Source organism: Myxocyprinus asiaticus, chromosome 49, assembly GCF_019703515.2.
Source record: "Myxocyprinus asiaticus isolate MX2 ecotype Aquarium Trade chromosome 49, UBuf_Myxa_2, whole genome shotgun sequence".
In the NCBI taxonomy this organism is placed as follows: Eukaryota; Metazoa; Chordata; class Actinopteri; order Cypriniformes; family Catostomidae; genus Myxocyprinus; species Myxocyprinus asiaticus.
The window spans coordinates 16,930,925-16,944,561 of NC_059392.1; the positions used below are offsets into that span (position 1 = coordinate 16,930,925).

At 37.7% G+C, this 13,637-nt stretch overlaps 1 protein-coding gene across 5 annotated transcripts in view; it reads left to right on the forward strand.

Moving 5' to 3' along the window:
- Window positions 1-13,637, forward strand: part of LOC127438244 (protein TASOR-like) — a 202,226-nt gene that overhangs the window by 49,580 nt on the left and 139,009 nt on the right. For all 5 annotated transcript variants that reach the window (XM_051693677.1, XM_051693672.1, XM_051693673.1 and 2 more), the window contains 2 exons: window positions 1,402-1,494; window positions 1,662-1,734. In XM_051693677.1, the coding sequence (XP_051549637.1) occupies window positions 1,402-1,494; window positions 1,662-1,734 (166 nt within the window). The remainder of the gene's footprint in view (window positions 1-1,401; window positions 1,495-1,661; window positions 1,735-13,637) is intronic.

A 13,637-nucleotide genomic window follows, 5' to 3' on the forward strand; every position in this document is an offset into this window, starting at 1 on the left:
TGTCACTGTTGCTCTAGGGGGCTTACACACTTTTGCTTCACTATGATCAAGGATTGAGTCCATCAATAAATTAAAGTCTCCTCCCAATATTATATCATGAGGGGTGCCAACAGTTTGCAACAACCCTTCAAGATCTATAAAAAAGCCCTGATCATCAGAGTTAGGTGCGTAAATATTAGCCAAAATCAACCTTTGCCCCTGAATGTCTGCTAAAACAATAATGACTCTTCCTATTTTATCTTTAATCTGTTTGAGAAATTTGAATTGTAGATGTTTATTAATCAATTTAATGACCCCCCTGCTCTTACTTGAGCCAGCACTAAAGAAAACATGTCCACCCCATATCTTCCCAAATTTTTCAGCTTTCTGTGGGGAAAGATGCGTTTCTTGAAGAAACACTATATCACATTTTTTACGCTTAAGAAAAGAAATAACCTTCCTTCTTTTAATGGGGTGCCCCAATCCATTCATATTCCATGTGGAGAGAGATAACCCATTTACATTAACATTTGACATATTGATATAATAAAAAATCGTGTGTCAAAAGCAAGATTATACAGACCACATTTCCCATTAATGCAACAATCAAACCCCGGACTTCCCCCCGAACAAAATGAACAGAAAAAAGAAAAACGTGCGCATAAACCACACGCATGACAGCGCCAACCGGCGTCAATCCCTCCAAACTCAAAGAGTCCATATACGCACGCAAGAAACCCCGTGACAACTTTGCCGTCGGATTGCTCAAGTCCGGTGCTTCTGCACAGGTTTTGTGAGGCAAAATTACATAACAGAAAATACTCTGTAAAACAAACTCCAACCAATAGGCAGAATAAACACAAAGAATGTGTAGATTCATTTGCAAAACTGTCTTGAAGGTGTATTCCTCCACAAAACAAACTCCAGCTTATATAAAGCCATTCAGTTTCCTTGGACAGACAGACAATTGTTCAGTGAGCCGGCTGTTATGAGTTCAGCAGATGATGTAATCATTCTAATGTCCCTTAAAAATACTCCACAAAAACAAACTCCCGCCAACAGGAGGTGTACACACAAAAAACAATCAGATTCATCCACAGCTGACCCGAAGGAGTATTATTCCACAAAACAAACTCCAGCCACTAGGCGGAGCCAGCACATAAAGAAACAAAACAGGCCTCCCAGTTCCTCGGATGATCAAGTGTGTATTGAGCTAGTCAAATTCATTCAGAGGCTGCCTAAAAAAAAAACATCATGACTTACTCAGTCCGACAACTTTATAAAAGACGTCCTTTATGTGAGCATGTAAATATTTTGTGAGAGTTAGTACAATTATTTATTAATGTATTGTTTGTGGATATTTGAGGAAGATCTCGGTACTTACTGACACAAAAGTGATATTGTGTTGTTCTGAATGTGCAGTTCATGGAGAAGAGAAAAGAACTGAAGCTTGATGGACGAATGGATAAAGAGCTTTCAGAATCATTTTGCTTCATGCTGTGTGATGCTCTAAAGGTAAACTCATCCCCTTTATCGTACGAACACAAACAATCATCCATTAGATCTTAGTGTTCTGTTAAACAATAGATGGTTTGTCATTCTTTGGTTGTTTTTGATGTGGTTTACTGAAGTTACTGTATTTGTGTGTGAATATGTGTTTTTTTTTCGGTTGATGGTTGTAGGTCCCAGTGGTGTGTGAGAGAGGGCTGTGTGTCAGCAGCAGCTGGATGAATATGTTGGGGAACCCATCTAAAGGTGAAGCACTTAAACAATAACACACCTAGGCCGATGAATAGACATTTTTCAAGCGACAGTACAACATCTAGTTTTCTTAAGTCTGCAGATGTAACTTCAGTGTTCTCTTGTTGATTCAGTGTTTTAAATGCAGTCATCAGACTCATTCCTGTGATGCAGTACTTTTTCAACTCTTAAAGGGTTTGTTCAACAAAAAATGACAATTCTCATGATTTACTTACCTTTAAGCCTTCCTAGATGTGTATGACTTTCCTCCTTCAGCAGAACCGAAGTGAAGATTTTTATAAGCACATTTCAGCTCTTTTTGTCCATACAATGCAAGTGAATGGGTGCCATCAAACTGTTGGCTATTTGATGGTCCAAAATGCATATTTAGGCACCATAAAAAGTAATCCACACGACTCCAGTCAATCAGTTAATGTCTTCTGAAGCAAATCGATAGGTTGGTGTAAGAAACAAATCGATAATAAAAACGTTTTTAATTTTAAATCATTGCTTCTGACCAGCTCTGTATTGCTGTTTTCAGATTAAATTTTTTTTATTGACAAATAAAAGCAAGAACATTTACAAACAGAATCAATATTTAACCCCTTCTATTACTACCCCCCAACCCCACCCACAAGAACACCCTAGTGGTCCCACATGATTATAGACACACAAAAACAAATATTAAAAAATAAAATAAAGTATGATAATCACACACATAACATCTACACCTCTCTCTCCACTGTCCCTCCCCGAGAGCCCTCCAAAAATGACAGATATTTGCCCCACTTTCCCATAAACAAGTCCAAGTTACCCAATCCTCTAGATATCCCTTCTTTAAAAGCTGCAACCCTTCCCATCTCCGCACACCACTCTGGAAATGATGGCCCTCCCTCCGACTTCCAACCCCTTAAAATGACTTGTCTGCCAATCATAACACTTGACAGAACCCAATTTTCTATAAATTTGTCCCCCAAATTTATGACCACCCATCGCCCAAAACACAAAGTCTGGGGCAAAGTAAAACCAGAGTGCCCAAAACATTACACAAATAACTCTGAACCCTCAACCAAAAATCTTGAATCTTAACACACCCCCAAAAGTCATGAGTTATGTCTCCAACTTCTGATTGGCAACACCAGCAGGTGGGTGTGTCTTTAAGACTAAGCCTATATAATCTAGAGGGAGTCCAGTAAAATCTATGTAAAATCTTAAATTGCATAAGGCGAACCCTTGCATCTCTAGATGCAGACTTGACATTTTTTTAGAATCCTAGTCCATACTCTTTCCTCCAATACCAAATTCAAATCTTTCTCCCATAGTCTCTTGATAGAAGTTAAAGCTACATCCCCCAAACTCTGAATTAGCAGGGAGTAATACACTGATGCCTCATGACCTTTTCCAAAAGCAGTAATCACCTCTCCCAAAGCATCTGCCGCCCAAAAACCGTACAGAGCATGTGGCGTAGCTGTAAATACCTATAAAACTGAGGTCTGGGAATCCCAAAATGATGACCCAAATTCTCAAAAGATCTCAACACTCCACTCTCATACAGGTTGCCGAGTGTAGTAACCCCCCTCACAATCCACTATGACCAACAGAAAGGGGACTTATTGATACATAATTTTAGGTTCAGCCATATACTTGAGGCAACATTTAAATAAATGTCCGAATTAAATACTGTGGCCACTCTTGTCCAAATCACATGCAAATGTTAAAAAATTAAAAAATAAAATAAAGTATGATAATCACACACATAACATCTACACCTCTCTCTCCACTGTCCCTCCCCGAGAGCCCTCCAAAAATGACAGATATTTGCCCCACTTTCCCATAAACAAGTCCAAGTTACCCAATCCTCTTGCTGTTCTTGGTCACCTCCCTGACCAAGATGGTTGGACCAAAAATGAAGTGAAACTCCGTGAATACTTAACTCACAAACATGAAACATATGTCTAAAGAAAGCTTAAAATGTCTGCTTTTAAATAAAACAATTCAAATTTAAAACAAATATTCTCCTCAATATAATCTGTATGAAAACAAAGCGATGTACAGTTTCTCCTGGCTCAGCTCATTATCCCTAATGAGATCACACCCACCAGCAGAGCACGCTATTCATACGGTAATGTGCGCCTCAGCACATTATCAATGCAAATGGTAAACGCCCCCAACAATGCCTTAAAAAACCAAGTTCATCATCCGATTCATTCACTTTCCTGCGCGTTTGGAAGATGGCACGCTACACAGGTGAGGAAGCTCTACAGATGGTCCTGGAGAGTGAGGAAGAGTTCACATTTTCCTCAGAAGAAGAGCAGGAATCCGACGAGGAACGTTTACATTTTGAAGAGCGATTTGATCCAGCCGAGGATACAATTTCGGATGAGTAAGTCTTTACTTACTTTAGTTGACATGCTATTTTATGTAAACGTACATATTTTACTAGTTGGACTATTTCCAGGCTTGCCAGCCAGGATTCAGAGTATTGACATTTGATATATGTCCTAATAGGCAAGTTTTAGTTACATTTAAATGTTGTTTTGGCTAAAGCAGGTATTTAAATTGTATTCTGTATGATATCAATATGATATGTAATATGATTTAAAAAATAATATTAGATTATATTTTAACTAGTGTTTATGCTGCCTCATTATCATCAACAAAGCTTGTGCTTGCAAATATCTGTTTGGGTGTAAAATGTGCTGTAAATATACCCATATTAGAAAATCAGCATATTAGAATGATTTCTGAAGGATCATGTGACTGCAGTAATGATGCTGAAAATTCAGCTTTGATCACAGGAATAAATTGCATTTGACAATATATTCAAATAGAAAAGTTATTTTAAATTGTAAAAATATTTCACAATATCACTGTTTTTGCTGTATTTTGGATCAAATAAATGCAGCCTTGGTGAGCAGAAGAGACTTCTTTTAAAAACATTAAAAAATCTTACTGATCTAAAACTTTTAAATGGTAGTGTAGGTCTAAAGTAAAGTCTTTATGTAAAGAAAATGTATAGTCAGATTACTTCTTTTAACTTAAACTTGATTTTGTGAATAAGCTTCAAAAATTCATTCTCTCTCAGGGGAGGGGTCTTTGTCTCCTCAGGTGTGAATCACATCAATATTCATGATCATCCACACCTCCTCGCATATGGCCTTTCTAACTCTAAAAGTGTCTTACAAAAGTTAAATGACTATATTGTTTTGTATGAATGAATGATCAGGATGGTTTTCACATCATTTTATAGCAAAAACTCTAGGCTACAAAATCCAGTCCTCAAAAGTCTTGTGAACAAATGCTTAGTATGTGATATATGGCCTTATTTCAGTGACTTAATTTTTGTTTTTTCAAAAACCACGCATAAACGTTATTTTCTCAAAAATACAAACATGTACATACATGTTGCTCACATATTATTGTAGCCCAGTTTGTGCTGAATACAGTGTTATCAGACTTTAGCCATTAATATGTTTTTAAGCAACTGAAAAAAGCACAAATGTCAAGGCATGTCAAAACTTCTCTAGGACCCAAAACACCCTCAGACCCCAGAGGGTTAATAATTGATTAAACGCAACCCCACCTGATCTATATGTATAAGAGATGTCATAACTTTACTTAATCAGTTAGCCAGAATTTATGACAAAATTTTTGCATCTAGCTGGATCAGGGAAATTGGACAGTAACTCTTACACTCACTTGGATCTTTGTCCTTTTTAAGAATCAGACTGATCCGGGCTTGTGTCATGGTTGGGGGAAGCTTTCCATTCTTTAATTATTCCGTATAAACTTCTAGCATAAGTGGAGCCAATTCTGTAGCATAAGATCTAAAAAATTCAGCGGCAAAGACATCTGGCCTTGGAGCTTTGCCTGTAGGTAATTACCTCGTCAATCTCCTCCAAGTTTATTTCAGAATCAAGATAATTTTTTTGCTCAGTCGTCAGTTTAGGGAGTTCTAATGGTTCCACAAAGTTCCTAATATCTTCATCAGTGGATGATGACGTGGAACTATAGAGATCAAGATAGAATTCTATAAAAGCATTATTAATATCAGTGGCCGAGGTAAATATTTGACCACCAGCAGATTTCACAGAGGGAATGGTAGAAAAAGACTCTCTCTGCTTTATATATCTAGCCAAAAGTTTTCCTGCTTTGTCCCCTGACTGAAAATATGACTGTCTTACCCTGAATAACCAAAACTCCACCTTCTGCGACAAAATAGTATTATATCTGTATTTCAAATGGGTCAGTTCTCTGAGGCCATTTGACGACATTCGGCGCTTCAGCTCTGCCTTGACACTTTTAATATTCTCTTCCAATTCCACGAGTTCTCGTGCTTTGGATTTTTTGATGAATGAAGCATACTGTGTGATCCGACCCCTAAGAACCGCCTTAAGTGCCTCCCAAGCCACGCCTACAGAGGATACTGAGGACAAGTTGGTCTCCATATAGACATTGATTTCAATCTTTAACATTTGTTGAAAATCAGGATTTTGCAAAAGGGATACATTAAAGAACCAAATATATGATTTATTTTTCTCCGTATGTGGCAACACCTCAACTCACCAGGGCGTGATCTGAGACTTAGATATTTCCAGTTGAGCAATCAACAACAGATGAAATAAGGGATTTAGATACAAAAAAATATTCTAGAATAAATCTTATAGACTGATGTATAGTCCCTCCCAGAAGGGTTATGTATTTTTTTTTTACATAAAAATATTATGTAAAACAGACCCCAGCCAATAGGCAGAAAATACACACAAAACATGTAGATTCATTCACAGAACTGTCTCAAAGTTGTGTTCCTCCACAAAACAAATTCCAGCTGATATAAAGCCGTTCATTTTCCAAGGACAGGTAAACAATTGTTCAGTGAGCCAGCTGTTATGAGTGCAGCAGATGACATAATCATTCTAATATCCCTTAAAAATACTCCACAAAAACAAACTCCAGCAAACAGGAGGCATAAGCACAAAGAACGAATAGATTCATCCATAACTGTCCCGAAAGAGTGTTATTCCACAAAACAAGCTCCAGCCGGCAGGCAGAACAACACAAAAACCCATAAAAAACAAAACAGATGCCCTGGTTTCTCGAATGTTCAAGTGTGTATTGAGTGAGTCAAATTCACTCGGAGGCTGCATAAAAATAAAAAATAATAAAAATAAAATGCCTGCTTTTTTATTCCATCAGTTACTCCTGGCTGCCGTATATATTTAGTTTATACGTAAGGTTACATTCTGCCTACAATACCGTTCAAAAGTTTAGGGTCACTTACTCATTCTTTTTTATTTTATTTATTTATTTATTTATTTTTTCACATTTTAGAATAATAGTAAAGGCATCACAACTTTGGAATAATAGAAATGGAAATATGGGAATTATGTTGTGACTAAAAAAAATCCCAAAATAAATCAAAACTATGTTATATTTCAGCATCTTCAAAGTGGCTACACTTTGTCTAGATTTTGCAGAAAATGTACTCTTGGCATTTTCTCAACCAACTTCTTGAGGTATCACCCTGGGATGCTTTTTAAACAGTATTGAAGGAGTTCCCATCTGTATGCTGGGCACTTAGTGGCTGCTTTTCTTAATTATTCGGTCCAAGTCATCAATTTCCAAAACTTTTTTTTTTAAATAAAATTTTAGTTTTGTAATTAAATAAATTAATATGTTGGCACAATTATATTTTTGTCTGCAAAACTAATAAAGCTATTTATTTTATTTTTATTTATTCTTTATTTTAATGGTCAGCAATTGACTTATACTAAACATACAGTACTGATGATTATTAAGCTATTTATTGTATTTTTATTTATTCTTTATTTTCTCAGTGTTCTTTTCTAGAATTTGTTGACAATGTATAATAATGTCAAATGTTCTTTGATACAAAATATTTAAGAAAGCAGCCTTCTGAGTACCTTTGCATAGTCATAACGGGGCAAAATTGGTTCATAATCCACATAGAAAAGGTCTGTTTTCATTCCAGTTCAAAAATTAACTATATTGGCCACCATATCGGTTATCAGTGAATTTTCCCTCTCTAAAATCGGTATCGGCATCGGTCTCAAAAATCCCATATCGGTCGGGCTCTAGTGTCCATTCTCAATCTGGCCGGGAACTTCAGTGTAAAAGCGATCATTCGTCCATGCAAAAGTTTCTTGAAGGAGTCATGCCACAAAACAAACTAGGCGCTAGGCGGAGCCAGCGCAAAAAGAAACAAAAATAGCGCCCAGCTTCCTCAGCCAGAGTAAGTACAGCGAGTTAATCCACTCTGGAGCTACATGAAAAATCCCAAATGGCTTACTCACCCATTGTTTTAATAAAAGACAGTGCTTGCTTTGGACATGTAAATACCCTGCGACCATCCTTCGTTTCTATTCTCAGTTTGGCCGGAAACATCAGTGCAAAAGCGATCTTCCGTTGATTTAAGAGTTTCTTAAATTCCTTGAATCGATCGGGTTTCTCTCGTCGCATTCGCAGTCTGGGAACAAGAAAATATTGTGATTCTTCCAAGAAAGCTTTCCTTTGCTCCTCGCCTTGCGCAACACGAGATTTCTATCGGATGATCTCAGAAATTTGGCCAGAATTGATCGGGGCCTGTCTCCCTCAGCAGATCTGTGAGCCGGGACTCTGTGAGCTCGCTCGATTTCCAGTTTATGGCCTGTTATTTCGAGCAGACTCGGTAAGAGCTCGTCCAGGAATTTCACCATATCTCTGCCTTCTTCATGCTCAGGAATTCCAACAATTCGTATGTTATTCCTTCGGTTCATATTTTCGAAATGTTCAAGTTTTCCCAAAATGTGTTCCGTCTATTTTGGACGCGGGCGGATTAGCGGATAATTCCCTTTCCGATGATTCCGGATAATCGATTCGTTTTTCAACTTCTGTTACTCTTGTGACCAATTCAGAGAATTTTGTTTCGCAGTCCCGTCAGAGGCCTCAGCTTAAACACATAAGTGTCTTTTAATGTCTCCAGAGCCCGAGGATTTTTACTTCTTTGCCATGTTTACCTCAAAGAACAAATATGTACTGGGTGTATCGAATCTCACCGGATTATAACATGAAAATAATAAAAAAAACAGCAAAGTGCGCAGAGCTCGTGATTCACACGACTGCTTCTCGCATGGCGTCACGTGATCTCTCCTGTATTGCTGTTTGAAATGACCTAACTCTCGCTTGACGTTCGTTCCTCTGTTGTATACAAAGCGCACTCTTCCGACTTATCGCGTGAACGCGCCATTGCGCTTACATCACTGATGCGTCGACTGCTGGTAGGAAGCTTTTTTCTTTTTTTTTTTTTTTTAGTTAATAAATTTTTATTATCAATTAATTTTTTACACAAACCTATCGATTTGCTTCAGAAGACATTAATTGAAGACGTGTGGATTACTTTTATGCTGCCTAAATATGCCTTCTGGACCCTCAAATAGTCAGCAGCCTGATGGCGCCCATTCACTTGCATTGTATGGACAAACAGAGCTGAAATGTGCTTATGAAAATCTTCATTTCAGTTCTGCTGAAGAGGGAAAGACATACACATCTGGGATGGCTTAAAGGTAAGTAAATCATGAGTCATTGTTTACTCACCGCTGTGTTGTTATAACCCTATTCTTTTTTTTTTCTTAACACAAAGGGAGAAATTGTGAAAAAAAAAAAAAATTTGCTTTGTGATGTCATATAATAGCAGTTTATGGTGACCACCTCTTCAAGCTTCAAAGGACACAAAAGTATAATTCAGAAGTCTAATAAATTATTACATGAGACTCATGATTGTTATGAAAGCATACAATATGGATTTGTCCTAACCAGTAGTGAAGAACGCCGGTACATTGTGTCACTTGTTTTCTATTTTTGGGAACGCGTGGATAACTCCATCCACTGTGAACTGGCACTGGTCCAAATACTTAAAAAAAATAAAATAAAAAAAAATAAGGCTGGGCATAGAAATGCATAAATTCTTCGACTACAAACTCTTCAGACATGTTTAGTAATTCATATTCTCTGGTTTTTGCTGCACCTTGCATATAGGGGAAACACTGTTGTCACTAGATTTACATTGTTCTGTTATTTTCTGTATACTATTTTAATTATGCCTATATACTTTTAAAACATCCAAAAATATAATAAATAAAAAGTGATACTGCTGCAGGAGTATAATATATAATAGCTCACACAAAAATTTAAATGTCTGCCATCATTTACCATTACCTGACATTTTTCATACGTAAAACACAAGATTGAGGGATGAGAGGATTGTGATTCTGACTGTCAAGCACCAAAAGCACATTAAAGCACCATAAATGGCATCCATATCACTTGTGCACTATAATTAAATTCTTCTGAAGCCATGTACAGTTGAAGTCAGAAGTTTATATACACTTAGGTTGAAGTCATTAAAACTCATTTTTAACCACTTCAGATTTAATATTAGCAAACTACAATTTTGGCAAGTCGTTTAGGACATCTACTTTGTGCATGACATGAGTCATTTTTCCAACAATTGTTTACAGACAGATTTTCACTTTTAATTGACTATATCTCAATTCCAGTGGGTCAGAAGTTTACATTCACTAAGTTAACTGTCCCTATAAGCAGCTTGGTAAATTCCAGAAAATTATGTCAAGTCTTTAGGCATTTAGCCAATTAGCTTCTGATAGAAGGTGTACTGAATTGGAGGTATACCTGTGGATGTATTTTAAGGCCTACCTTCAAACTCGGTGCCTCTTTGCTTGACATGGGAAAATCAATGATGGGAAAATCAGGTGTCACATGACGCCATGCGAGGAGCGGACATGTAGGCGACGAGCTCTGCGCACTTTGTTAGTTATAATCCGGTGAGATTTGATACACCCTGGTACATATTTGCTCTTTGAAGTCAATATGTCAAAAAATTATAGCTCTGGAGATATAAAAAGACACTTACGTGTTCAAGCTGAAACCTCTGATGGGCCTGCAGACCAGGGACTCGGTTTGAATGGTGTGGCCAGGGAAATCCAGCGTCAACTGTCCAACATGTTTGTGATGCTGACGAAAGTTGTTGCTGACTTAGAAGATCTCGCTGTAATATGTCAATCGATTACGGCAATGGAAACAAAATTCTCTGAGTTAGTTACAAGAGTGGCAGATGTTGAGAAGCAGATCGATTATCTGGAGTCATCGGAGAGGGAATTATGTGATAATCCGCTGGCGACCAAAGTTGATTTGGAACACGTTCTTGAAAAACTTGAAGATCTTGAGAAGAGGAGCCGCAGGAATAACATCTGAATTGTTGGAATTCCTGAACATGAGGAGGGCAGAGATCTGGTGAAATTCCTAGACGAGCTCTTCCCGAGTCTGCTCGACATAACAGGCCATAAGCTGGAAATCGAGTGAGCTCACAGGGTTCTGGCTCGTAGATCGGCTGAGGGAGACAGGCCCTGATCAATCCTGGCCAAATTCCTGAGATCATCCGATAAAGATCTTGTGTTAAGTGAGGCAAGGAGCAAAGGAAAGCTTTCTTGGAAGAATCACAACATTTTCTTGTTCCCAGACTTTGCGAATTCGACGAGAGAAACGTGATCGATTCAAGGAATGCAAGAAACATTTACATCAATGGAAGATCGCTTTTGCACTGATGTTCCCGGCCAAACTGAGTATAAATACTAAGGATGGCGGCAAAGTATTTTTATGCCCCAAGCAAGCACTGTCCTTCATAAAAACATTGGAGTGAGTAAGCCATATTGTGTTCCTCCTGTGAGTGGATTGACTTGTTGTACTTACTCTTGGCTGTCTGAGGAAGCTGGGCGCAATATTTGTTTCTTTTTGTGTTGGTTCCGCCTAGCGGCTGGAGTTTGTTTTGTGGAATAACACTCCATCAAGAAACTTTTGCATTGACAGAAGATCGATTTTACACAAGTTCCCGGCTAGTGATAAGGATGACCGCAAAATATTTACATGCCTACAACAAGCGATGTCTTCTATGGAGTTGATGGACTGAGGAAATCATGGTGTGTTTCTTATGTGGCCTCTGAGTCAGCTTGACTCGTTAAATATACACTGGACCGTCCGAGTATCCGGGACGCCTGTTTTGTTTTCTTTTGTTTGGAGTTTGTTTTGTGGAGGAACATACCTTCGGGACAGCTGTGGATGAATTTGCTTGTTCTTTATGCTTATGCCTTCTATTGGCTGGAGTTTGTTTTACAAAGTATTTCTGTTATGTAATTTTGCCTCACAAAATATGTATAGAAGTGGGGGTTCTTGTAGGCGTGCATGGACTCTGAGTTTAGAGGGATCAACGCTGGTTGGCGCTGTCATGTGCGGGGTTAAATCACACGTTTTTCTTTTTTCTGTTTGTTTTGTTCAGGGGGAAGTTTTGTTTTTGACACACAATTAATTTTTTCTTTTATATCAAAATGTCAAATGTTTAATATGAGTGGGTTATCTCTCTCCACATGGAATGTGAATGGGTTGGGGCACCCCATAAAAAGAAGGAAGGTTATTTCTTAAACATAAGAAATATGATATTGTGTTTCTTCAAGAAACTCATCTTTCTCTGCAGGATGCTGGAAAATTTGGGAAGATATAGGGTGGACATGTTTTCTTTAGTGCTGGCTCAAGTAAAAGCAGGGGAGACATTATATTGTTAAATAAACATCTACAATTCAAATTTCTCAAACAGATTAATGATAAATTAGGAAGAGTCATTATTGTTTTAGCTGAAATTCAGGGGCAAAGTTTGATTTGGCTAATATTTACGCACGTAATGATGATCAGTGCTTTTTTATAGATCTTGAAGGGATGTTGCAAACTACTGGCACCCCTCATGATATAATATTGGGAGGAGACTTTAATTTATTGATGGATTCAGTCCTTGATCGTAGTGAAGCAAAAGTGTGTAAGCCCCCTAGAGCAACATTGACGCTTCACAGGATGTGTAAAAATCTTGGTCTTACAGATATTTGGAGACTTTTGAACCCATTTGGTAGGGACTATAATTTTTTTTTCATCAGTCCATAAGATTTATTCTAGAATAGATTTTTTTTATTTTTTATATCTAAGTCCCTCATTTCATCTGTTGTGGATTGCTCAGTTGGAAACATCTTGGTCTCAGATCACGCCCTGGTGGGTTTAGAGATGTTGCCACATATGGAGAAAAAGAAATCATATAGTTGCCGCTTTAATGTGTCCCTTTTGCAAAATCCTGATTTCCAACAAATGTTAAAAACTGAAATCAGTGTTTATATGGAGACCAACTGGTACACAGTATCTTCTGTGGGCGTGGCTTGGGAGGCACTTAAGGCGGTTCTTAGGGGTTGGATCATACAGTATGCCTCATTTACCAAAAAATCCAAAGCACGAGAACTCGGAGTTGGAAGGGAATATTAAAAGTACAGAGGCAGAGTTGAAGCGCCGAATGTCGTCTGATGGCCTCAGAGAATTGACCTGATTGAAATACATTTATAATACTATTTTGTCACGCAAAGTGGAGTTTTGGTTATTCAGGGTAAGACAGTCATACTTTGAGTCAGGGGATAAAGCAGGGAAGCTTTTGGCTAGATATATAAAGCAGAGAGAGTCTTTTTCTACCATTCCCTCAGTGAAATCTGCTGGTGGTGAAATTTTTACCTCGGCCATTGATATTAATAATGCCTTTAAAGAGCTCTATCTTGATCTTTTTAGTTCCACATCTTTGTCTACTGATGAAGATATTATAACATTTGTGGAACCATTAGAACTCCCTAAATTGACAACTGAGCAAAAAAATTATCTTGATTCTGAGATAACTTTGGAGGAGCTACAGGCAATAATGTGAATAATTGATTCCATTTTTTATGTTGTGCTTGTATGTTTTGTCTTTGGAATCAATAAAATTGTTAAAAAAGAAAAAACAAATAATGATGGAAAAATCTAAAGAAATCAGCCAAGACCTCAGG